Source organism: Podarcis gaigeae (genome assembly GCF_964106915.1).
Source record: "Podarcis gaigeae genome assembly, chromosome: 6".
In the NCBI taxonomy this organism is placed as follows: domain Eukaryota; kingdom Metazoa; phylum Chordata; class Lepidosauria; order Squamata; family Lacertidae; genus Podarcis; species Podarcis gaigeae.
The window spans coordinates 76,452,532-76,479,282 of NC_139682.1; the positions used below are offsets into that span (position 1 = coordinate 76,452,532).

Sequence of the window (26,751 nt, forward strand, 5' to 3'; positions counted from 1 at the left end):
CAGAGGATGAGAGCTGTCACGACTCTACTAAATATCGAGTTCTGAGCAGATGCTTGGTTGTTTACTGCCAACTTTGAAGTACGGTTACAGCTTGGCATTGAAAACGGGTGAAATTTTGCTTAGGTTTCCACTTGTTTGTTTCTTTTAAAGTGCACATTCTTTAAAAGCAGCCTCCAAGAAAAAGGATGGCATTTTATAGAATTATTTTTTTTAAGGCTCTCTATCTCTATTTACTTTGATTCCCAAATCCTTTTAGATGCTGCGCTGTGAAGAACAGGGACAGGAAAGGAAAACCTTTAGACGTACTGTACATTTCCCAAGGCAAGGCGAAGGATGCAGTGTTCCCCACTATTTCTGCATTTGGAGTTGCCTTCAGACAGTCAATGTTTTGCAGAAGGGATTCAGTTGCATACTGGAAATTTAGGTTTGCACAGTTGAAATGCTCTGGTGCAACAAATCAACTTCAGAAGAAGCAACACATTTCTTTTGCAGTTAGGAAAGTGACAGGGAAATATAGAATAAAAAATTATGGGCTAACCAATTACAGTCATACCTTGGAAGTCAAACGGAATACGTTCTGGAAGTCCGTTTGACTTCCAAAACCAAGGCGCGGCTTCCTGCAGCCAATCGGAAGCCGTGGAACCCACATGGACGTTTGTGTTCCAAAGAACGTTCACAAACTGGAACACTCACTTCCAGGTTTGCGGCATTCAGGAGCCAAAACGTTCAACTTCCAAGGCGTTCGGGATCCAAGGTATGACTGTAATGGGAAAGTGCAAAACTATCATACAAGCAAATCAAGATGCATAGCCATGGTCATGTAAATACCAACCCGAAACAAATCAGAATGATTGCTCTATATAGACTGCACACTATCTAACCTCTGTGCAAGCTTTATGCAAGGAAATCTGGATGGATGCTCAAGAAAGTCACCTGGAGAAGCTTGGAAGCACCTCTTTCTGGTTTATGTCAAAGTAACAGGCTATTAAAAGGCAGCTAATCATGGATATAAACACCTTTAAATATAGGTGTTGCCTCACTTACATGGGGGTTACTTTGACCCCCATAAATGAAATCGCGTAAAGTGGGGGGCACCCTCTGAAAAGCCTCTGAACGCCCATTTTCCCTTGCTCACGCTTTGTGCCTATCTACAGTTCCTCTTGTGCCGCTGCTTACTTCAGGGGAAAACTGCTCTTTAGTGCTCAATCAGCACAAACAGCAATTTGGGTTTCCTATGGATTGCCGTTTGTTCCAATTTATCACTAAAGAGTGGGTTTTCCCTGGGAAAGGAGCAGGACAATGGGAGAACTACTCACCCCCGTGCCTTGAAAGTGTGGATCAAGCAGAATATTTCTGAATATTTGTCTGTCCTACGCTCCACGCACCCTTAAAAAGCACCCAGAGATCCCAAGTCTCCAAATACTTTATTTGAGTGTCATGGTTTTCGAAATTGCTCTGAGATTAAGTTGGCAATTAGGTTGGAACGGCAATGCAGTAGAATGAAATGTATAAATTGCAAAATTAAGTGTTATCACTGCAATATTGCAACACAATACAAGACAGGGTTCTCCCAAGCCTTGAAGAATCTCTGCTTCTGGGCGAAAAAAAGGCAAACATTTTCAAAGGATAATATTCTTTTGAGCTATAGGGAATCTGACAACGGGGCAACATATCTCTGTGCCCTCAGTATGGCCAAATGACTGATACTGCTGTGTTGGGACAATAAATGTACAGCTCCATTTATTCAATGGACTCAAGGCCTGACTGCAGTTTCCACATAGAAGCGGATTGCTTATAGATGGAGACTTTTCATGACCAAGTATAATGAAATTTGGAACTCATTTATATAAAATAAAGTTGGTTGAGGGGGGAGGGGGAAAATGAGAGTTATATAAGTGCATTAGAAATAATAATACATCTATTTGGATAATATCAATATTAAAGGTAATGGTAAAGGGACCCCTAACAATTAGTCGTGACCGACTCTGGGGTTGCAGCGCTCATCTCGCTTTATTGGCCAAGGAAGCCGGTGTACAGCTTCTGGGTCATGTGGCCAGCATGACTAAGCCGCTTCTGGTGAACCAGAGCAGCGCATGGAAACGCTGTTTACCTCCCTGCCAGAGCGTTACCTATTTATCTACTTGCACTTTGACGTGCTTTCGAACTGCTAGGTTGGCAGGAGCAGGGACCGAGCAACGGGAGCTCACCCCGTTGCGGGGATTCGAACCACTGACCTTCTGATCGGCAAGTCCTAGGCTCTGTGGTTTAACCCACAGCGCCACCCGCTTCCCTAATATCAATATTAGGTAAGTATATATGGAATTCTAACTGTTATGGTGATATATTGTGCCCTAAAAACAAATAAAAAATAATTACAAAAACAATATATTAAAAAGCATTTCGACCACTGCAGTATATCCTATAAGGGCTTTGCCTAATCGCAAAGTTGGACCCTCCTAAATCCTGCCCACGGAAAGCACGGGAGCACAGCCTTGTACCCAGCGCATTAATTCTACCTTTTAGATCTGCTGCTGCAGCACAAGCCATGACACGTGTTCAGTACTAGCTCACATTGTGCCCCCTTCGAGGCTTAACTTAGCAGCCTACCCACTGTCAGCTGTCATCAGCCTCTGCATTCTGGGGAGAGAGAGAGCAACATTCAAGCGGGCTGGAAAATTCCATATTAGGAAAGATGAAAGCTGCTTTTGTTCATAGGTAGAGCTGGTAAATCTGTACCTGTATAAATAGTTCTCCCTCGTTATTCAAGGAGATTGTTCACTGAGTCATAGGATGGGAGGGGCCAGATGGCCATCCCATCTTGGCTCAGTGCCGGGGAAAATGTTCTGTAGAAACCTGCATCAACGTATTCTATTAGGAGTAGGTAAGGGGATGCGGGTGGCACTGTGGTCTAAACCACTGAGCCTCTTGGGCTTGCCAATCAGAAGGTCGGTGGTTTGAATCCCTGTGACAGGGTGAGCTCTCGCTGCTCTGTCCCTGCTCCTGCCAACCTAGCAGTTCGAAAGCACGTCAAAGTGCAAGTAGATAAATAGGTACCGCTGTGGCGGGAAGGTAAATGGTGTTTCCGTGCACTCTGGTTTCTGTCACGGTGTTCCGTTGCGCCAGAAGAGCCAGTGTGGTGTAGTGGTTAAGAGCAGTGGAGTCGTAATCTGGTGAACTGGGTTTGATTCCCCACTCCTCCACATGCAGCTGCGGGGTGACCTTGGGCCAGTCACACTTCTTTGAAGTCTCTCAGCCCCACTCACCTCACAGAGTGTTTGTTGTGGGGGACAAAGGGAAAGGAGAATGTTAGCAGCTTTGAGACTCCTTCGGGTAGTGATAAAGCGGGGTATCAAATCCAAACTCTTCTTCAGTCATGCTGGCCACATGACCCGGAAAGCTGTCTGTGGACAAACACTGGCTCCCTGAAAGGGAGATGAGCACCGCAACCCCATAGTCGCCTTTGACTGGACTTAACCCTTTACATTTTTACCTTTATTAAGAGTAGGCAATGCTGTGCTCTCCAGATGTTGTTGGACTACAACTCTCATTATCTTTGGCCTTTGGCCATGCTGGCTTGGGGCTGGTGGGAGCTGGAGTCCTGGAACATCTGGAGAACATCATGTTAGCTACCACAACCAATGTAGACCAAGTTTGGTCAACGTTCATAGACTCAGTCAGAAGCCACTCTGTTCTCTCTCTCCTGTGATCCAGGGACCAAGAGTGTATTGGCCACACAGCTCCATTCCTTCCAAGATCTCCACAAGAAAGCCAGCTAGCAGTAGGGGTTTCATCATTACTACAGCATAGACATATTTGTGCAAGCCTGGGACAGTGCATGCAAACATTACTGTTAACATTACAGCGGCCATCCCCAACATGGTGGTTTCTCAATGGTTCGGACGCCCAACTCCCATCAGCCTTCACCAGCATGGTCAGGAATAGTGAGTACTGAAGTTTGGCAATGTTTTGGATCAACAGCTTCAGGATATGGCAGTGCTTTACTTTTCCTGCCCATTAAAAAATGGCTGCCGTTCCATAAAATTACTGAATTCAGGGACATCAGGGATGAGAAAAGAGTCCATTTTGATTTTTCTGTTTCTCATTTTTTCAATCTTGAGCTCAGTTCTCCACATTTCTTTTTAGTCTTTTACTGGGAAGTGTGAACGAGGGAAGCTTCACCTTTAAATGCAAATTAGACTGAACCCCCCACCCACCCAACTCCTAGGGTTGAGCCACCGCTCATGAGATTGGGAACCTTTACTTCCACTGATGGGATCCTAGGAGAGGCCCTCCTCTTCTATGAACAGAACCTCTCTGTTCACTGTTGCCATTTCCTCACGCCCTAAGGGCACCTGTCACACATACACAACCCCTTTCATGAGGTAGGTTAAGCTTGTAGGGGTGCGTTCAATGCTAGCCATCCACAGTCCACCCATTGAAGTTAATGGGCATGACTCACTTCAGTTCATTCATTCCAGTTGGGTCTATCCTAAGTCGGATACAACCCATAACAGCTACTTGCCCACAGGTTGCCCAGTGAGCTGTTTGGTTGGAGAATTTAGGCCCTCACAGCAGCTGCCTTAACTCCCCCCCTCTGTGCTCTCTGCCGTCGTTTCTCATCATGGGGAGTTCTCAACCCTAAAAAGGGGAGATATTTGCCCTAGCTCACTTGCTTTGGTTAATTATGAACTTAGGGGCAGATTACTTCTGCCTTAGGGACGCAGGTGGCGCTGTGGGTTAAAGCCTCAGCGCCTAGGACTTGCCGATCGAAAGGTTGGCGGTTCGAATCCCTGCGGTGGGGTGCGCTCCCGCTGCTCGGTCCCAGCGCCTGCCAACCTAGCAGTTCGAAAGCACCTCCGGGTGCAAGTAGATAAATAGGGACCGCTTGCCAGCGGGAAGGTAAACGGCGTTTCCGTGTGCGGCTCTGGCTCGCCAGAGCAGCGATGTCACGCTGGCCACGTGACCCGGAAGTGTCTCCGGACAGCGCTGGCCCCTGGCCTCTTGAGTGAGATGGGCGCACAACCCCAGAGTCTGGCAAGACTGGCCCGTACGGGCAGGGGTACCTTTACCTTTACTTACTTCTGCCTTGGGTGTGCCCCCCAAAAAAGTCTACCGTTCGTAAACCAAGCAGAAAGACAGCACCAGCGTACTTGTAAAAAACATCCCCAAATAATCATGGGAACTGTAGTTTGCCTCTCACAGAACTACATAGCCCAGCATCCTTAAGAAACCACAGTTCCCAGAAGTCTTTGGGGTGGGGGGTGTATCTGCTGCATTAATGCCCAAGATTCTCTAAGGAGTGGAGTCTTGTCTGCCTCTGGTGATAGGTTTTCAATGGCTCAAACGGAGAGTCTTTCCCTCTGTTTTCCGAAATCTTTCAGATAGATCCTTTGCACCTTATCTGTGGCCACCGTGCGCTCTTTATCCATCGGCTAAGGCAATCTCTCATTTACAAGCCAGTCTCCTCCTTTGGTAGTTTGTAAAAGCCAATAAGGAATACAAAACATTCAGGCGAAACAGTGAAGACATGGGGAGGCCAAAAATAGAGGTATATAATCAGATCTTTTCATCCGCTTGACTGCACTGAGTTTTTTCTGAAAAGCTCTACAAAGTGTAAAAGAGATTTGATACAAATATATACATTTTAAAGCTTACAAGTGTCTGTGCATTATTTTATTTTTTAAAAGCCTCTCCGTAGGGAGTGGAGTACCGTGCAGTTCAGTGAGTCATTTGGTGGGTGCTTCCGATGGCTGCTTATAATGGGATTGCCGCTCTTTGTGCATGCAGCCTCAGTTGTATCCTCCTCCCCGCCCCCGGCCATGCCCTGTTTAATCCAGACTTCCCATTTCGGGGGGGGGGGGGGAATCTAATAAGGGAGTTCCAGACTGTTGCTATTTTCAGATGGGATTTCGTCCCGTCCAGGCAAATTCAGGTTGTACCATTAAAAATGGATATTGAGCAACTAAATCACTTGCTCTCCCAAAGGGAACTTTTTTTGCCATGAGGAAAGTGGCACCAGAATGTTTGGCGTGACACTTGCCCAGCATGAGGTCACCTGACCTCACTGCAAACCAATCAGAATGGACGCTCAATAAATAGCTAGCATCATCTAACCTCCCTGTGGACTTTGTGCAAACGAATCAACGTAAATGATGGCTAAGCAGGTTATCTGGAAGCAACCTCTGTAAAGGACAACATCCCCACCTGCTGACAACAGCCCACATGCGATACCTGAGTCCAGGGGTCGGCAACCTAAGTCCCATGGGTCACAAGCGGCCCATGGGGGTCGTTTAATTGGCCCATGGACCCCCACCGCCCACTTGGGAACCCCTGCCACCTGCTTGGTCAGCTCCCGTGCGCCACGCTAAACCGGCGCAGAGAAGAGCGGGGACTGCCTTCCACGACACCGGCCAGCTTCCCATTGGCTGCTGGAAGCTCCTGCAGCCAATGGGAAGCTGTGCACCCTTCCTCCGCACAGGAAGGAGTGCCGGAAATAGCATTTGAGGGTGCATGCACGCACGTGCACACACACTCCAGCCCACTGCGGCGTCTGTGGGACCGTGAAGCAGCCCAAGCCACAAAAACGTTGCTGACCACTGCCTGAGTCCAAGGCTAATGTCTCCCAACAACTTTTCACCTAAGAGCGTGCGAATTTTGGGGGGTGTCAGTGAAGCACTAAGCTGCCCAGACTTTCCACCTTGGTCCCCAGCTGCGATGGCTCCTGAGAGGGAAGAGACACTGTGGGGAGGGCAGTAGTGGCTGCTGCGGCGGCTACCGCCACCGCCGGGTTTTCCCCTCCAGGTAGCACTAAGCGGGCACAACGGCGGAACTCCTCGTTCTTCCACGTATAGAGCAGCGGGTTGAAGGCGGAGAGAGAGCAGAAGAGCAGCCAGCTGGCGATCTGCAGCCCCCGGGGCATGGGCCAGAAGAAAAAGCCCAGCAAGCTGACCCACACCAGAGGCTGCGTGGCCAGGAGGAACGCGAGACAGAGGAGCAAGACGGAGATGCTGCTGAGGCGCCGGGCCCGGCGGGGAGCCGCCGGAGCTGCTGGGAAGGGCAGCTGCTGGAGCAGGTGGAAGTTGAGGACGCTGACGCGCTTGACACTACCCCTCACCCTCCTGACAATCCCCATATAGCAGTAGAGCAGGAGGATTGTCTGGCTGAGGACAGCCAGGGCTACCAGAAGGCCCATGTAGTTCGAGCTCTTGGTACTGGTGCCATTTCGAGACTCCTGTCGGCTGGGTTGCCACATCTGCAGTCCTGGGGGGACGGAGGCGAGGAGGAGGGCCAGCCCCCAGGACAAACTGATCATCCAGGCCGTGTGCTTCCTCTGGTAAACAGCCTGGTACGTGATGGGCGGCTTGGTGATGAGGACATAGCGGTTGAGGGCCACCAGCAGGTGGGAGAGCAGTGAGACGATGAGCCCAAGGCCCACCAGCCCAGCACGGAGCAAGCGGTACCCTTCTGACCGCACTGTCGGGGACCCGGAAGGGAGCAGTCCCTGCACCGCTTCTTGCGGCATCCAAAGGCCACAGACACTCAGGTCCGCAACGCAACCGTTGACAATGAAAGCGTTGCTGGTGGTGCGTAGTTTCCTGAAGGTGAAGACCAGGTAGATGACCATGATGTTGGATATGGTCCCGTAGATGGCTAGCAGCAAGTAGAAGAGAGACAAAGAGATCCTCGTCCCCAGGGAGTCTTCTTCACAAAGCAGCTGTTGCAAGGATCTAGAGCTCCAGGAGGAGGAGGAGGAGGAAGAAGAGGAGAAGGAGATATTGGGCATTGTGTGGCACACAAATGAGGCTCTCCAGACCAACCCTCAGCACTGCTCGGTTCTGGAGAAGGCTAAGCTGAGCCAGGAAGAAATCCAGGAAAATCTCCTAGACCAGGCAGAACACAGCAGGAGCCAAAGCAGATAGTCAGAAAAGTACCAAACATACATGACGTCCCAGAATGTAGACGGTGATCTCCAAAACAGGCAAAGAGCAAGACTGGATCCCATGGAAAAACACCAACTTCTCAGATCGTGACAGGTCTCCAGAGTCAGTTGTTGGCAGAGGTGAAAGAAGGGATACGTGAGTCTTCTTCACCGTATTTCTACACAGAGGAGGCTGCAAGTATTCCAGATCACGAAAGAACAAGCTTGCCGATGGATCCAAGGCTGGTGTTTGCAAGCCAGGCAAGCAGAAGGAAGGCGAAATCCAGAGCTTGCCTCCAAATCTCCATGACTGCAGCAAAGTTAGATTCTCCTGGTCGAGTGCAGCCAGCAACGAGTGCCCAAAGACAGGCAGGCGAGCGAGGAAGCAAGCAAGGCAGAAAAAAAAGAAACCTCAGCTGTGGAAATACCAGGAGTCCCAGCACCCTCTGGGCAATGGCCTCAAGAGTGGCAGCAGCTCATCTGAAGACCTGGAGCATCTTCTCTCGCTTTACAGCATGCACACTGTATTATCAGCCTGGGGAAATTCGGCGCTTCCCATCTTGATGAATTATTCAGCAGGTTTCAGGCTTGCGAGAGCAGGAGAGAGGGAGAGGGAGGGGAGGGGGAAAAGAAAAAGAAAGAACCAGCTTGCACTGAAAAGCCTGCAATTACAGAGACAGATCTCTCTCCCCCTGCCTCCATTGCCACCCACTGGAGTTCTCAAATCACACCCCTCTGGTCTCTTCCTGGACCTCTCCTGTAGCACTGATTTTCAGGATAGAGAAGAAATTCCTTTGCTCACATCTACTTCCATTTCCTCCGACTCCCCTCCGTGAGGATGTGGTTGGTTTATTTCCTCCTTTCCCCCTTTTTTTTAAAAATAAAAAAAATCTAATTTTAGATCAAATCTTTAGTTGCAATATGGGGAGGAAAAAACCACGCTCTTGCTTAAAACATTCTGCTCCTTGGCAACACAGTCTTCATCATATCACTGTGCCGATTCTCTAGTGTATTTTTGCCATAGGGTTCCCCCACCTCCGGAAACCTGTCCTTGTGAACGCAAAGCATCGTGGCAACGGAGCTGAGAAAGGTACAAAATAGGAGGGATGAAGTACATGGCTTTTCCTAAGAGAGGGAGGGGGCAGGTGCTGTCCTTATATTGAAAGCTGTCGATTAAAAAAGTGATCTCCCTGCCTGAAAATGCCCAAGGTGGGTGCACCAAAATGCCCCAATCCAACAAGGTGGAAGTTTCCCATGGGCTTGGTCTGGGGGGCGGGGGATGGACAGCTGCTCCCCCTCAGTCAAGTAAATAAATAAATAAAATACTTAACTAAAAGTAGGAATGATCACAATATTTGAAAGCACTCACAGAGGTCACTTGGATGATGTCGTGGCGCATTCGAGAGATGCAACCGACAGAGCGATAGGCGTGGCTTCTGCAAACCAACAAATCGCATCCCAGGTAGCTCAGCTTCTGGAAGCTTCTCATCGTTCCTGGCCGTCTCTCCTGAGAGTACGCCCCTGCGAGGCCTGTCTAGAAACGACTAGAAATTCCCCACAGGCTATTTATACTGCGGAAAGCCCCCAGGCCCCAGTCAACGATGTTATTGTTATTATTTTTATTTAATTCCCTAGTTTTGAAACCACTGAAGATTTTGACAGATTTTTCCCCGAGAGCTTGAGGTCAACAGAAAGTCATTTAAAACAACTGTTGGGGAGACGGTTCATTCCGAATCTGCTAGACGGAGCCAGACGGAGCATGATGACAAGTGGGTGCCCCCCCCAACATAAATGCTGCTACGCCCAAGAAGTTGTCTACTAGGCTTGTAGCTGATGCGAATTCCAGACACCTTATACTTTCTGGATGTGTGTTTCAATGCACATGGGGAGATACATACCTATTCAGAGACTGTACGGAGGACAAAAAGGCGACTCGGGTCACATTTCAAAGCCAAATCGACCCAATCCGCAGTTTCTGAAATGCAGGCACCCCCCACTTACGCGCAGCTGACTTGTGGGCAACCGCACATGCATGCTTCGCCAGGAAATAATTAAATAAATAGAACGGTACCAGGAAGTACATCCAAAAAACGAAGACCATGGCCACTGGGCCCATCACCTCCTGGCAAATAGAAGGGGAAGAAATGGAGGCAGTGAGAGATTTTACTTTCTTGGGCTCCATGTTCACTGCAGATGGTGACAACAGTCACGAAATTAAAAGACGCCTGCTTCTTGGGAGGAAAGCAATGGCAAACCTAGACAGCATCTTAAAAAGCAGAGACCTCACCTTGCCAACAAAGGTCCGTATAGTTAAAGCTATGGTTTTCCCAGTAGTGATGTATGGAAGTTAGAGCTGGACCATAAAGAAGGCTGATCGCCGAAGAATTGATGCTTTTGAATTCTGGTGCTGCAGGAGACTCTTGAGAGTTCCATGGACTGCAAGAAGATCAAACACATCCATTCTTAAGGAAATCAGCCCTGAGTGCTCACTGGAAGGACAGATCATGAAGCTGAGGCTCCAAGACTTTGGCCACCTCATGAGAAGAGAAGACTCCCTGGAAAAGACCCTGATGTTGGGAAAGATGGAGGGCACAAGGAGAAGGGGACAACAGAGGACGAGATGGTTGGATAGTGTTCTCGAAGCTACCAGCATGAGTTTGACCAAACTGCGGGAGGCAGTGGAAGACAGTAGTGACTGGCATGCTCTGGTCCATGGGGTCATGAAGAGTCAGACATGACTAAACGACTAAACAACAACAAACCAGGAAGTGGAAGGAGAGCTCTGGAGATCTCCTCAGAGCCTGGAGAAGATGTCAGCGAGGGCAGATGAAGCCCCAAAGAGACCTGAGGTACAGTGGGGCTTTGTTTAGGCTGCTCAGCTCCCCGTCTAGCAGCCGACACTCGGGGGAGCGAAGCAGTAGCTGCACAGATGCTTTACTGCGCATCATCCAGCCTCCAGCCGGCCCCAGAGCTTCGGCTCAAGTTGGAGAGGGAGCTGTGTGGAGAGAAAGCTGGACAGCAGGAAGAAACGGGTTTTTTGAGGCTTTTAAGAGGTTTTTTAGAGGGTGCTCCCCATTTTATGCGAGTTCACTTATGTGTATGGGCTCCCGGAATGTAACCCCCCACATAAATGGGGTGGGGGGAACGCCTATAAAACGAAAACTGAAGCACAGCCATCCGCATTCATCCAAAATTATTAATAAATTATGCAGTTCTCCAACCAAGTACGGTTTACAAAAATCCATATGTGTAACGTAAAAAAATATGCATAAATATGAATATATTGGAGAAAATAACATTCAAAAATGCGTTCTTTTAGGAGGAATTGCTTGCAAAAATCTGGACTCTATAAGTCAAAGCTGCATACAAAAATGTGCCTATTGGGATAAATTGACAACAACCTGCGGAAGAATTTTCACGAGGATTGCAAATTGCTGCCGAAATGTGGAGAATTGGATTTAAGATTTGAGAAGAATCGGGAACAGAGAGGGCTGAAATTGCTCTGTCTCTAATTCAGAGTTACCAACACTGATTTACAACTGGATTAAAACCAAATCCTCTCTTCCCTCTCTCTCTCTTTCTTTTTTCTTTCTTTCTTTTTGGGTGGGGGGAGGCACAAATCATAATGCTGGTTCTTCATTGTGATGCTCCCATTATGTAAGGCCCTTCCAAGAGAGGCTCTTCTATAGCCACCTGCTGCTCTTTTGCTCCCAGGCAAAGAATATGTATCCATTTGACCAGACAGAACGTGAACCCACTGTTAAGGTTTTGTCAACTGATTTTTTTTTTTAATGCTGCTGTTCTGTTTTGTGCATATTTTACTGAGATTTTCTATTGCTCTTGTTTTTCCTTTTGCTATTCCCTTGTATGCCACTGTCATAAATAAACAAAATTATTTATTAAACTTAAAAAGACTGTACAGCAAATACAAACTTGCATCAATGGAAGGACAGCATTTTGAAAGTAAATTATTCAATAAATTAACAAAATAGTGGATAAGAATGAAACATCCCAAGCAGCAGCATTCTAAAACCAAGGCATTTTCATTCATTCATCTTCTCTTTATCTACTTACGGACAGATTTTGTGAACACTTCTGTATATTTTTGAGGACCGGTACAAATAATAATAATAATAATAATAATAATAATAATAATAATAATAATAATAATAATAATAAATTTATACCCCGCCCACCTGGCTGGGTTTCCCCAATCACTCTGGGTTTCCTCAGCAATGCACATCACTTGCGAACTCTACATTTGACGTCTTGCAGCATATGCAAAGCTTTGCCTGTACACACCATACATTTAAAACACATTTAAAGCACCCACTCAAATCACTCTGGGAACTGTAGTTCAACCCCCACCCCCAGGGCTATGATTCCCAGCACACTTAACAAACGGCAGTTCCCAGTATTTTTGGGGTGTGTGTGTGTGTGTGCTTTAAATATATTATATCAATGCAGCCTATATGAAGATCACATAAAGTAAACTGAAGCGATAAAATCTAAAGGCAGCTAAGCAGGCCATACCAGTTCAGATAGCAGATGGGGACATACTCTTTAATAATAATAATAATAATAATAATAATAATAATAATAATAATAATATTTGTACCCCGTGCATCTGACTGGGTTGCACCAGCCACTATGGGTGGCGTCCAGCATATACAAAAACATAATTAAACATGAAAAACTTCCCTACACAGGGCTACCTTCAGATGCCTGTATGCTCCTGTGTGTTAAACAAGCAAACAAAATCCAAAATTGCAAAGTTAAAAACCTCTAGTACAACAGCAAGGTAGGTTTATCTCGCAGCCTTATCTCTACCAGAAAGCAGGTTGTTTTTGTTAGAATGTGATCCATCCCCATCTGCTGTAATTGCCCTACAAACAATCCTGTATCTGAGGGTAAGGGGGGGGGGCATCTAGCTGTAGATATTCCTTGGAGGAGAGGAAAAAACACTCCACACATGCTTAAAGAAGCACTTGCTCTGTATTACCTCACCTGTTTCAGGACAGGGATGGGGAAGTTGCGGCCTTCCACCTGTCGTTGGACTACAACTCCCATCATCCCTGACCTTTAAGCCATTCTGGCCGGGGCTGATGGGAGTTGGAGTCCAACAACATCTGGAGGAGCCAGAGTTTTGGTGTGCAAATATTGAAAATATGGCTTCAGACTATACCACTGGCTGTGACTGATGGCTGCTATCATCGGACGCCTCCGCCCATACACGATCAAAGCTAGACTTGGATATCAGCTGCAAATAATAGTAGTGTTGTCTGTCGAGCTAAATGCTCTAAAAGTGGAGAGGTTTCTTTGCTGTAAAAACAGCTGAAACATGTCAAAGGGGCTATGTAGCCTGTGAACATCTGCAACACCTCCTTGCATTTTTACAATTTCTGGTGTATAATAATTTAAAAAAAAAAAAATCAAGGGCGCATGCTTTGGCCATGCACCAGGAAGCCCAACGGTGCATGTTTGCTTCCAGATGCACAGATCCATCAAACAACTTAGCCCATGGGTAGGCAAACTAAGGCCCGGGGGCCGGATCCGGCCCAATCGCCTTCTAAATCTGGCCCATGGATGGTCTGGGAACCAGCGTGCTTTTACATGAGTAGAATGTGTCCTTTTATTTAAAATGTATCTCTGGGTTATTTGTGGGGCCTGCCTGGTGTTTTTACATGAGTAGAATGTGTCCTTTTATTTAAAATGCATCTCTGGGTTATTTCTGGGGCACAGAAATTCGTTCATTTCCCCCCCCCCAAAAAAATATAGTCCGGCCCCCCCACAAGGTCTGAGGGACAGTGGACCAGCCCCCTGATGAAAAAGTTTGCTGACCCCGGCGGCTTAGCCTTTATCCAACTGCAAAGACATGATTACAGCCTCCCACGCTGTATGCAGTTGCCATGCAAAAAGTGGGAACTGGCCCTGGGCGGGCAAAACCATTACAAAGAAACGAAAGCTACTCAAATCATGGGAATGGCAATTTCTTGTGTGTCCCCCCCCCCCCCATGGCTTTTGGAGCTGAAAACCACCTCCTGATGCCCTCACACTGCACTGGAACGAGGAACATGGTTTGAACACGCCTCTCTAAGCTGCCTTGGAAAGATCAAGAGCCGCAATGAGTGCAAAAGCACAGCCGCCATTGAAACTGTGAAGTGCTAGCCTGGCAATGGCAGTCCAACGTGCTGCTCCCGCCACCTCCTCTTCTTCCGTAACTTCCCCTTCCCAAGATGCCAGCCTGCACTTAGAACGAAAGACAAAACCCCACAGAGCAATTCCTGTTCTCTGCATGTTAAAAAAAGAGAAGTGTTCCCTTTCTTAAGAGATCACTTTCAGAAAGGGTAAGAAATGCAGTTAGCAGTCACTGAAAGGCTGTGGCGCTGGGAACATCTCGTCTTAAATCCAGATGAGCAGCTGTCAGTCAGTGTGGACAATACTGAGATATATGCATCAGAGGTCCGACTCAGTAAGGTCATTTAGGCAGTGTGCAATCAAGTTTGTTTTTTTGGAGGGGGTGGTGGAAATGGCATGATTATAGTATTAAATTTATATACCGTATCTTTCGCTCTATGAGACGCACTTTTCCCCTCCTAAAAAGGGGAAATGTGTGTGTGTGTTATGGAGCGAATGCAGGCTGCGCAGCTTTCGCCGAAGCCTCCTGAGCGCAGTGGGAGCACTCCCGCTGTGCTCTGGAGGCTTTGTGTTGCTTTCACTGAAGCCAGGAGAGCAAGAGGATCGATCCCTCTTGCTCTCCTGTCTTCGCTTCGCTGGAGAGCCGCTGCGCAGCTTTCTCTCTCTGCGCAGCGCCCCTTCAGCGAAGCGGGAGGAGAAATGGAAGGGGCTCTGCTTCTCCTGCCACTTCGCTGAAGGGGTGCTGCGCAGAGAGGGGGAGCTGCACAGCGCTCCCTCAGCAAAGCAGGAGGGGAAACAGAGCCCCTTCCATTTCTCCTCCCGCTTTGCTGGAGAGGCGCTGAGCAGAGAGGGAGAGAACGTTTTTTTTCTTGTTCTCCTCCTCTAAAACTAGATGCATCTTATGATCGGGTGCCTCTTATATGCATCTTATATGGTTGAAAAATACGGTGTATCTTGTGTGGTGCGTCTTATATAGTCGAAAAATCTGGTACTGCCTTTTCTCTGAGGATCACAGTGCGGTATACAGTGGTACCTCAGGTTAAGTACTTAATTCGTTCTGGCGGTCCGTACTTAACCTGAAACTGTTCTTAACCTGAAGCACCACTTTAGCTAATGGGGCCTCCCGCTGCTGCCACGCTGCCGGAGCACGATTTATGTTCTCATCCTGAAGCAAAGTTCTTAACCTGAAGCACTATTTCTGGGTTAGCGGAGTCTGTAACCTGAAGCGTATGTAACCTGAAGTGTATGTAACCTGAGGTACCACTGTACAGCGTAAAAACACTGTCATGTCACTCCAGCACATACTGCAGTTGTATGTACAGCCTCACATAGCTTAGCAGATTCAAGCGGAAATCACACCAAACAAGGGAGCAACCCAGCACCAGAGACTACAAGCTGTTGTTTCTCCTGCTTCTTGCTGGATATGCCACAAGGAATTTGTGATCCCTCTGTGTGCCATTTATGGCACCTATGCTGTCAGCTGGCCACATAGGGGAGAACTGCTAAACCCAGTGTTATGGTTGTAAGGGGGTTACTTGTGTGTAAATTGCCTTCGGTTTAGTTTGATTGCTTGCCCAACCATGCTTAGGCTCACAGCTCGCCCTCCGTGACCTGTTGGTCACTTGCAGAATCCGTCAGTGGGCGTTTCTTGAACCTCTTCCAGCATAAAAGCTGTTTGACGCCAAGTCTCCGCCTATGTTCCCTGCGCGGAACTCGTCTGCGCAAGGGGAAGGCTGGGGCGTGCCAGCGCTCTCTCCACTAGTTTCTGGTGAAGGGTCTCGGAGCCCTGTCTCCAATTCCTCCATCTCCCTCTCTTCTCTACTGGTGTTACGCTGAATTCCTTCCCCCCTGCTGGTCCCCTCTCCGGCATCGCTCTGGAGCCCTGCCTCCGCCTCTCGCTCTGATGTCAGTTCCCTGACACCCAGAGATTGAAACGCCTAAATCTAGATGGTCCAACATGCAGCCCCACCCCCAAGGCTTTTTGGGGCAGCTCTCTGCAGCATTTGACACTGCCCCTAGCCCTCACGCTACCTTCCTCCTGGGAAGGCTTGGACAGGGTCTGAGTGTCTTCTGGCCTCCTTCCTCAAGACTGAATGAATTTGTTCCGAAAAGGTAATCCGAGAAGGATTGGCTGTTCATGAAACGACTTGCAGTAAAACATCTACGGAAGGATCGACATTACAGAGACCTCTTTTCAGAAAAATTGCATCCTTTTATTAGATGCATGAATAGCGCTAAACTGCAAGAAAATGTCAGGCGAGAAATCATTTCAGTGGTATAAAATGTTTTACAGGGAAAGATAAAATGGGACTTTTCACTAGAAAATGTAAAGCAGATGCCTTTAGGAGAATATCTACACCCACACCCACACAGCTCAGTGTGTTGAGAAAGCAAAAAGGACCGAGCAGGAGCAGCAAAGAGGCTTCAAGCTGCTCTCTGGGTAGCCACATCATCGTGGTAAGGTAACCCATAATATGGCTTGCCATATACTGTCATGCGAACCGGGCTGCTATGAGCAGACTGAAATGGCAAGGCATTGATGGGAATTCCATATAAACGTGCATATACACTACAAAAAAGTTGCTTTTGTTCTGATTTATGTCTGTTCCGCTTCAGTAGTAAAAAGTGGAAGTGGAAATGTGTGGAAACTTCTAACATTTCTTTATTAATTTCAGGCCAGATAGCTACTCCCCAGGCCTTGCTTATACAGTGGTACCTCGGGTTAAGAACTTAATTCGTTCCGGAGGTCCGTTCTTAACCTGAAACTGTTCTTAACCTGAAGCACTACTTTAGCTAATGGGGCCTCCTGCTGCCGCCGCGCCGCCAGAGCACAATTTCTGTTCTCATCCTGAACAGGTACTATCCAAGGTACTATTTCTGGGTTAGCGGAGTCTGTAACCTGAAGCGTTGTAACCTGAAGCGTCTGTAACCCGAGGTGCCACTGTACAGGGTTTTCCTATTCTCTATGAAGAAACACTCTCTACTTGCTCATGGTTAGCCTCCTGGTAGGTCTGCCAAACACCTTTCAGCTAACACAGCAAGGGGACACCTTTGTACATGATGCCGACATGTTTTTTTTTAGCACAACAAGATTGAGAGGATGGTTTAAAACAAATGCGAATGCTTTAGAAGAGATGTTGGCCATGGTTGGGAAGAAATAAGGCTGGCCTCAATTGCAAGACCAGGAACAGGAAGACTGTGAGGGGTCCCTAAGACAAGGTTGCCACCAGAACAAGAAAGACCAGCATTCAAGAAATGAGCAGCGAGAGGAGTGGGTAGCTGCAAGAGTGAAATAATCCACATTAACAGCTACTGTGAAGGAAGGCTTGAATTTGAGGGACGGTGGTTTTAGATTCTAGGGGGTCCTCCAAATACATTTCACAAAACTGAAGTATTGGGTGCACCAGCACCTGATTAAAACAAAGAAATTAAGTTGTGCATAATTTTTACTTTTATTATTAGCGTTTATTATTTCTACATTGCAAAAATAGTACATCTTTCTAGTAACTAAGCTAGTAACAAAATACATGTCAAACTTTATAGAGGTAGAATTACCTTAGAATCTGCCTATCGCTTACTCATATACAGTACATTTTATGTACATATGATAAAAAAATATTGAATTCAGTGATTAAACCAGCTTCAGTCAAGAAGAATTTATCCATCATAATTAGGACTATTTCCCTTCAAAATAATGATTTATTTTTTTAAAAAAACTCATCAGTAATTATCTCTCCTTGATATGACCAAAAAAATACATTCCTGGGGCGGTGTCCTGGTTTAGACAACAGTATCTTGGTTTAAATAAGAGAAGTGGAAAACTATAGTTACCAGCTTTGCAGCAAGCCAGGAAATTAAATCAACTTCAAACCTTGATTTAATATCCCAATTTCTTCTGAAGCTATTGCTCATAAATTTTCTGGTTTGGCTGAAATAGGAAATTATGGTTAGAGGTCTCTGGGTTTGATTGTTTGCCCTGTGAAGAGATGAGCGATGGGGCTGCATATGAATGCAAAGGTTTTGTTCTTATCTTGGCCAATTAAGCTGAGATGTGATTGTTTGAACATGACCAAGGAGTGCAGAGGTTTCTTCTTCACATAATATGAATTGTAAGTGAAATGAACGTTGCCATTTCACTTTCCCAATTATTGCACTCTGAGCGACACTGACAATACTGTAGACGGAAATATCAGAAGTGCAGTTATTTCAGAACTAATTTTGAAGGGTTATGGTGAAGACCTACAATAGCATTGTTTGGAATAGTTCCGTGATTAAATTGAACTGGGAAAGAGACATGAGCGAAAAGCAACAGCATTTACCGGTATAGTAAGTAGGACAGCATGAATGAACATGGAAGGAGTAAAACACAAAGAGGGGCATAGTTTTAACAGTGAATCTGCAATCCATAGTGGAAACATGCAACTCCTGCCTCCATGTCTAAATATGCAGCGACAAAATCTTTGCAACTATTACAACTTCAGACAGTACATGTCTTCCGTGCTATGCATAAACACTTTGCTCACTATACACAGATGGATATTTCATCCTGGCTTTGCATTCTGATACAGTAGAGTTTCTGAAACTGAATTATACAGAAAAGGAAAATACAGAAAGGCAAGGCTCTAAAGAACAAAACGTCTTTGCAGAACAAATTACTGGGCTGAAAATGTTAACAAGGTAACATACTAATTATTTATTTAAAAATTACTTTCCCTTTCCATGGAAAAGACACTTCATTAAGGATGCTAGAACAGACCTGCTTCATAGGCATTCTATATCCCTTTGAAAAATGTCCATTTCAAACATTAGCATTTTCAAAGCCAAAGCAATGAGGCTGGTATTAACTTTCTTCCCACTATTAAAAATTATTTATAATACTGTAGCCACAGTGCATGAAAATAAAATCAGCAAGCAGCTCTGTTCTCAACGGCCAGGTTCAAGAGATATGAACAGGGGGCTTCCAAATAGGCACATAGATTTTTTAGTTGCCCTCTTCTGACACCTTGTTGCATGCTGCAGAAGCTGAAGGACCCTCTGAGATGCAGCAACCCACAAGGCTGAGGTGGGGGGGGGCTGCCACCCCATTCCCCTCCAGGTGTACACAGCAGTGGTTTTCACCCATTGCTTCCTCTGGGTGCTGGCTAATGTTTGAAATGTAAAGCAAGACATTTAAAAACACACACAGTTTTGAAAGGATTAAAAAAGTGAAGCTTAAATCAAAATATAGCCTATGTTTACACAATTTACTGTATAGATATTTATATACACACAAAATATTTTACTCAATATATATTTATATATATTTATATATATATATATATATACTTATATACACACGTTATAATAACACTGTTATCGAGAACCATAATTACAAATATATTGCTAAAATCCATTAGAAATATTCTCCGTTTTAAAATCTTGCATCTATACACAAAATTGTACTAGTCGTGAGTTTTAACTTCAGTGCGTTCGTAGTAGTCACTAACTGAAGTCTCTAGGTAATTCAGAGATTTTGGTGTCTTTAGCTCTAATCGTGTGTGAAGAGGTCTTGTCCCCTTGGGCTGGTTGTTTTCCCCACAACATTGCTCTTCTTGAAGAGAACCGAATTTTAAGAATTGTCCAGCTTTCACCGAAGCAACAAGGCTTTAGTACTGAACATATTCAGACTGAAGGGACTGTGCAGGCAAGAAACAAAAACTAGCGTTAAGATTCAGTTAAGAGACACAGTGAGGTTCAATTAACAATCAACTTTTCCACATCAAACAAGCTTGTCATTATGATTATTTTTGTTCTAAAAACAAGACAAAAAACACTGACTAGAGAGATCCAGGGCTGGCCAGGAAGCAAAGTTAATACACTTACACTATGAAAAATATAGTACAAATGGACATCTGGAAGAGTAAAAGGGAAGTGGTAAAATCAGGTTTCCCAAATGTCTGCTAGCTGAGGCACACCCCCATTTAAAATGGGAGGCACGCTCGGGCCTTTACAACCAGGCAAGTTTACATTTAGAGCAGTGTTTCCCAAACTTAGGTCTCCACCTGTTTTTGGACTACAAATCAGATCATCCCTAGTTAGTGGGACCAGTGGTCAGGGATGATGGGAATTGTAGTTCAGTATCCAAGTTTGTGAAACACTGATTTGGAGTGTGAAAGAGGAAGAATTACCCGCCCTCAGAGGAATCTACTTCCTGGTGTTTCTCTGCAAGAGTCTCTTATCTGGCCTTTCCTCCTTTATATCACGAAGAAGGCGACCCCAGTAGAGAGACTCATGCAGACACACAAGGGACGTTCTTCCTTGAAGACGCAAATTTTGATGTGGTTTTGTATCAGCTGCAGCCATGCAGAGACAGCAAAAATTAACAGTAAGATTGGGCTGGAAAAGCACTTCAGCTAATAGGATCTTTTAAATAAGGACTCTTTTTCCTGTAATGTATAGTGTGTCCCACAAAAACCAACGGAACTACTATAGCATACTTCTTTTGTGTTATGGTAATTAAAGATGAATGTTAAATTATGAGGAATAGAAATGTGTTGTTTTTCTTTTTTTTCTTTCTTTTTGGCAACTGACGAATCTTCAGAGACCCACTTTGTTCCACAGTACTCCACGTTTTCATTGTTGCTACCAATTAAGAATTCTTGCTGCCTTTTGCATTAAGTGCTTTAAAACAAAAGGCGCAGTCATAATCACCTCTAAAATTCATCTCCGTAAAGAAAGTGGCAAGATGAAATTGCAGTAATTTGTAGTTTAATCGCATTCACTTTAGCTTCAACAATGAAAGAACGCCCTTCAGGTTTTAACTTTGTTCAGGAAGTGAGTGTAGCATGGCTAACTTGTTTTGAAATAGCAGCACACTTTAAAGCACAATGAAACATTTTAGCTATACGTCTTAGAGAAGGGGAAGGAGCAGTAGGAAGTACAAATGAGAATCAACAGTGCTGCAAGCAGCAAAGATGGATGGGGGAGAAAGTTAGCAGAGTTAAGAGCAAGCCATAAAATTGCATTCCGTAGTTAGTGTATATTGCATGCCGGTATTTGTATTAACAAAGCCCTGTGGACTCTGAGAAGAGAAAGTGGATTTCAAAGGGCGACTTTTGAAACCCTGCTCATTCTTGCAACTGGCACAAGTATTATCCACGAGACTGCTCATCGTTTGTCCCAAACCTAAGCTCACTTACCTGGCAGTAAGCTCCAGTGAAGTCAATGGGACTTACCTCCAGGTAAATATGTTAGAAGAAACCCTTCCAGCCACATGCCAGCTAAGACAGATAACACCGAAAAGACCTCGTTCAATTGCAGGAGTAACTTTACTAAGGCATCTAAGAAGGGAGAAAGCTGTACGCAAGCCCCCACAGGTTTATAATGGTCCAAAGGTCAGTGTAATAAAGTGTCAACTATTAGAACTGTCAACTATCAATGCTCGCATCCTGCTGGTCTGCTATTTCTCCCATCATTGTGTTTACTTGTTTGAATAACATTTCCGGATTAAGTTAAAAACAAAAACCCTTACACAGTAGAATATGCTCCATGTTATCAGAACAAGCCCAGATTCTTCTCTCCATTTGGTTATGCATGTGTGCATGTACCTATATAAAGAGACATGCTCTCCATCGTTTAGAAGTAATCAAAGCTGCTGGTGGAAAGCTGTATCTATATTCACGGAAATGGCTGTTGGCAGGCTGCGTGCTGTACCCATGTAAATAACCATGTGAAGAAAATGTGCAGACACTGAATGTTTGAACCAGCCTTGACTTGTGCTGCGTATTCACAGCGCTGGAGCCAGTCTCTGCCCATTTGACAGAAGAAAAAGCGAACATAACAATACACCCAATGTGTAAATTTCTAAATACGGCACAAGCAATGAAGAATTAAAATGTCAAAGTTTTGCTTTGTGGTCTCCGTAGTGGGGAAGATTTTTCTATTTTGGAACTCAAAACGCCCATCTTGCCTTCCTTATCTTCTTTGTAGCAATAATAATACAGTGGTGCCCTGCAAGACGAAGGCCTCGCAAGACGAAAAACCCGCTAGACGAAAGGGTTTTCCGTTTTGGAGGCGCTTCGCAAAACGAATTTCCCTATGGGCTTGCTTCGCAAGAAGAAAGCCCATAGGGAACTCTCCGGGGACCTCTTTTAAATGCTAGCGGTGGGGAGCAAAGCCTTCCCCCCCCCTCCGGCCTTCAGAAGATGTCCAGGAAGGCCGGCGGGGGCCGAAAGGCTTTGCTCCCCACCGCCAGCATTTTAAAAGCAGTCCGGGATAGCAGGGAAGCACTTCCCGCTATCCCGGATGGCTTTTGAAGGCAGGCGGCGGGGGGGGGGGAGCAAAGACTTTCGCCCCCCACCGGCCTTCAGAAGAGGTCCTGGACCTCTTCTGAAGGCGGGCGGGGGGCAAAAGTCTTTGCTCCCCCCTGCCTGCCTTCCGGGAGAGCGGAGAAACGCAGCGCTGCGTTTCTCCGCTCTCCCGGGAAGGCAGGCAGGGGGGACAAAGACTTTTGCCCCCTGCCCGCCTTCAGAAGAGGTCCAGGACCTCTTCTGAAGGCCGGTGGGGGGCGAAAGTCTTTGTCCCCCCTGCCTGCCTTCCCGGGGGCTTTTAAATCGCCCCGGGACAGCGGATAATTCCTCCACTGTCCCGGGGCGATTTTAAAATGCTGGCGGGCAGCAGCGCTGCCGCCCGCCAGCATTTTAAGATCACCCCAGACAGCGGAGACTTCTCCGCTCCCGGGGCGATTTTAAAATGCTGGCGGGCGGCAGCGCTGCTGCCCGCGAAGCCTTCGCTGCCGCCCACCAGCATTTTAAAAACCCCGGGACAGCGGAGAAGTCTCCGCTGTCTGGGGTGATCTTAAAATGCTGGCGGGCGGCAGCGCTGCTGCCCGCGAAGCCTTCGCTGCCGCCCACCAGCATTTTAAAAACCCCGGGACAGCGGAGAAGTCTCCGCTGTCTGGGGTGATCTTAAAATGCTGGCGGGCGGCAGCGCTGCTGCCCGCCAGCATTTTAAAATCGCCCCGGGAAGTCTCCGCTGTCCCAGGGGCTTTTAAAATGCTGGGGGACAGCAGCGAAGGCTTCGCTGCCGCCCGCCAGCATTTTAAGACCGCCCCGGGACAGCGGAGACCGCCCCGGGAAGCGGAGAAGACAGCAAAGACTTTCGCCCCCCACCGGCCTTCAGAAGAGGTCGGGGGACAGACTGTCCCCAGACCTGGTCTGAAGGTGGTTTCCATAGGAATGCATTAATTGATTTTTAATGCATTCCTATGGGAAACCGTGCTTTGCAAGACGAAAAACTCGCAAGACGAAAAGACTTGCGGAACGAATTAATTTCGTCTTGCGAGGCACCACTGTAATAAAAACTTTCTATAGTGGAGCCTCGGGTTACATTGACTCCGGCTTATGTCACCCTTGGCTTGAGACCAGTGCAAACCCGGAAGTACCGGAACGGGTTACTTCCAGGTTCGTGCCGTTTGCACATGTGCAGAAGCGCTAAATCGTGCACATGCGCAGACGTGATGCTTTGGGTTGTGTTGTTTTTGGGTTGTGGCGGGGCCTCCAGAATGGATCCCCGCCGTAACCCAAGGTTCCACTGTATATGCTTTTGAGATTTTTCAGAGACTTTCATAAGGATGAGCTAAGCCAGCTTTTACTCAGATGAAGGGAGCAAAAAAGGACACAGACCCCAGGAGGACTCAATTTTTGGCCGTGTATTTGTTGCATCTACACTTTCCCCCCAAATTACTTTCCTATTTCCAAGTCTAAGTGACGTTGATTAGAAGTATAGCAAGGCACTTATGATTAAGATCAACGTTTTGACACAGTACATTTGTTTTTGACTTTCTTGCCAACAGGTGCAGGCCCTAAACTGCTTCTCTAATGTTATATTTTCCTAAAGTGTGTGCCATTCTGCTATCATGCCATCAAGCAGGCTGCTATGTACAGTCAGAACTAATCTAATCTTATGTATGCAGATCCTCCAATATGAAATGTAATCTACCTATTATAGCCTGCTGTGCAACCAAAGATACATTCCTGGCTATATAATCAATTTGCATTGAACAAGAGATGTTTCTGAGCAAGATAAATAAAAGCCAAGAGCTGTCATTAAATATTTCAAATGCAGTATGTATGTCCTACAGCCCAGAAAGGTAAAGGTACCCCTGCCCGTACGGGTCAGTCTTGACAGACTCTAGGGTTGTGCGCTCATCTCACTCTAGAGGCCAGGAGCCAGCGCTGTCTGCAGACACTTCCGGGTCACGTGGCCAGCGTGACAAGCTGCATCTGGCGAGCCAACACAGCACACGGAACGCCGTTTACCTTCCCGCTGGTAAGCGGTCCCTATTTATCTACTTGCACCCGGAGGTGCTTTCGAACTGCTAGGTTGGCAGGCGCTAGAACCGAACGACGGGAGCGCACCCCGCTGCGGGGATTCGAACCGCCGACCATGCGATCAGCAAGTCCTAGGCGCTGAGGTTTTACCCACAGCACCACCCGCATCCCTGTCCTACAGCCCAATTCCATATTAAATGCATTCAGTATGGCCTGCAGCCCAATTCAAACCTATCTCTTTCCCCTCCCCATCCGATTCTTAACTTTCTTTTGTCTCAATCTGCACTTAGTGGCAGACAGAGAGTGGAGGATTAATGTACCTAACAGGGCTACCATGATTTTGAGTAGTCACAACTGTATTGTTTTTCAGTAACATGGCAGCTATAGAGACCCTACCAGATCTGCTTGCGCACCATTATTCATGGGAATCATACTGTAAGTGAACTGTGACAAACTAGTTGTCCGATCCATTTTTGTTACATTAAAGGATGCAATATATATATATATATATATATATATATATATATATTTTCCCTTCCACCTTTCTACCAAACTCAAACATTCAGGAGATTTAGCACAAGCCTCTGCTACAGAATAATATTCCAAAATGTAATTTAGAACACCTGCAACTTAAGGTAGCATATGCCAGGAAAAAAGCACTGAGAAATGGTCTGCTTCAGCCATGGTGCCTTCCTTTTATAACACCTTAAAACTGCTGACATTTTATGGTGTTTTATACAATGTTCTGATACAAGAAACTCAATTAAAAACAAATGCACTTTTTATATATATATAAAAAAGGCAACTGTCACAGACACTTCTTGCAATAAACTTCTGGGATTACAATATTATTTCCAAAGAGAGAAAAATTACAGGTTTTTTATCCCTAAGTGAAGCAAGATGCTGGATGCTCTCAAGAGCACCATCACAAATCTTCAGGAACAAATTAATATGAAGAAACCCAATTCTCAGTTCTGGGAAGCAGGTTTCCACACTAACCTCAAATGACCTTTATGACAGATAACTCATGCCAAAGTAGCTGAAGGTGCTGGTTTTGGCTTCAGATACTGCGGTATTCACTAATAGTCGCAATAATTCTGCAGCCTGATCCTAGGCACTGCTGTGCTGGACCATTAAACAGTATTCAAAGAAGTCAGGGGGGGTTTAAAGAAAGGGTTTTAAAAATAAAAATTGCAGCATGTACAATTTGAGGTAGATCATGGAATGTAAAAGAAACATATATTGGCTTTTCTGTCTGGAACTTTCAAAAATATAATGAAAGTATGTCAAATACTATTCATTAATAGTATGTACTTAAGTTAGCTGCACATTTCATTCACACATAGGAAAAAGGCACCATAAAGATGAAAAGTTTTAGAAGATATAAAAATAGGGAAGCTTGTTTTTAGGGCAAGTAAAAGACTTCCATTGTTTTAGTCCATTACATCGTTTTACAAATTGGGCCGATTCTTTTATAATGGTGAGAATGCTACACCCTATTTAACTTTGTTTATGCTACCTTTAAATACATCTAATGACTCAGGAAGACCTCACACTGTCAGGTGAGCTTCAGGTTTCCAGCGTTTTACTATGAATGATTTGAAATGGATAAATTAATGCAAGAATGATAAGCTCATGGAAGATGTTAGAGAGTTAAAAGATCTGCTTTTTAGAGCAAACGTTGAAGAAGCAGAAGTAAAGAGCAGCTTATCGGTTCGGCTTAGAGGAAATGGCAAAGGTGAAAAGATCTGCATGTCCTAGGTAGGAAAAAAAGACCAGAAACTGAGATCTAGAATGGTTAGAAACCCTTTTGAGAGAGAGAGCTCAGGCTTAAGGGAGATTCTGTCAGGTTCCTGGAAGGGCTGCTTTGGCTGTGAACTTACAGGAATTGAGCGACTCAGGTATCTTGCTGGAGAAGCAGCGAGCCCCGTAAAGGATCTGTAGGTGCTGTACTCGTCTGTCAGGACGCTGGGAGAATTGGCATAGCTGTTGAGGTTGGTAGCGCTACTGCCGCTCCTGTTGTACATGTTGTTGTTCTGCTCATGGTAATTTCTGGCAGGCAGGTGCGCGCTGCCATTCAAGTGACTGCAGATTTGGTTTACAGAATAACCTGTCCTAGAGGACGATGATGTCAGTTTGCTCTCGGCATCATCTGAAGCGGCATACAGGTTCCCTAGAGAACTGGCTAGCCTGGAGTTTATGGAAATGCTGAACGGAAAACACATGCGGGGTAAAAACACACACACACACACAAAATGTACATAACGTGATGGTTAATGCAAGGCACATTTATAAAAGGTACTAAGGGGGAGGAAACAACGAAAGAACCATTGTCACAAAATTAAGTGATGGCGATACACAGCTTCATTCTTTCACGTAAGGCAA

General features: G+C 45.9%; 2 protein-coding genes across 9 annotated transcripts in view; both read right to left on the reverse strand.

The window, feature by feature from the left end:
• Window positions 1-26,751, reverse strand: part of CDC14A (cell division cycle 14A) — a 96,733-nt gene that overhangs the window by 18,892 nt on the left and 51,090 nt on the right. For 4 of the 8 annotated variants that reach the window (XM_083743396.1, XM_083743398.1, XM_083743394.1 and 1 more), the window contains one exon: window positions 26,250-26,574. The exons of 2 other annotated variants lie outside the window; for them this stretch is intronic. In XM_083743396.1, coding sequence (XP_083599522.1) covers window positions 26,250-26,574 — 325 coding nt within the window. Of the gene's footprint in view, window positions 1-17,489; window positions 19,732-26,249; window positions 26,575-26,751 lie in introns of those variants that run through there. 2 more of the 8 variants (XM_083743395.1, XM_083743400.1) reach the window with 2 other exon arrangements.
• GPR88 (G protein-coupled receptor 88) lies at window positions 4,152-9,910 on the reverse strand. Its single transcript, XM_083743517.1, has 3 exons — window positions 9,288-9,910; window positions 5,086-8,785; window positions 4,152-4,711 (listed from the first exon to the last, which is right to left on the reverse strand). The coding sequence occupies exon 2, from the start codon at window positions 7,781-7,783 to the stop codon at window positions 6,665-6,667; it is 1,119 nt and encodes a 372-aa protein (XP_083599643.1). The 5' UTR covers window positions 7,784-8,785; window positions 9,288-9,910; the 3' UTR covers window positions 4,152-4,711; window positions 5,086-6,664.

What these genes read in the sequence shown, in the direction of transcription:
- GPR88 (XM_083743517.1), bottom strand. Translation starts at nt 7,783, where the DNA reads ATGCCCAATATCTCCTTCTCCTCTTCTTCCTCCTCCTCCTCCTCCTGG.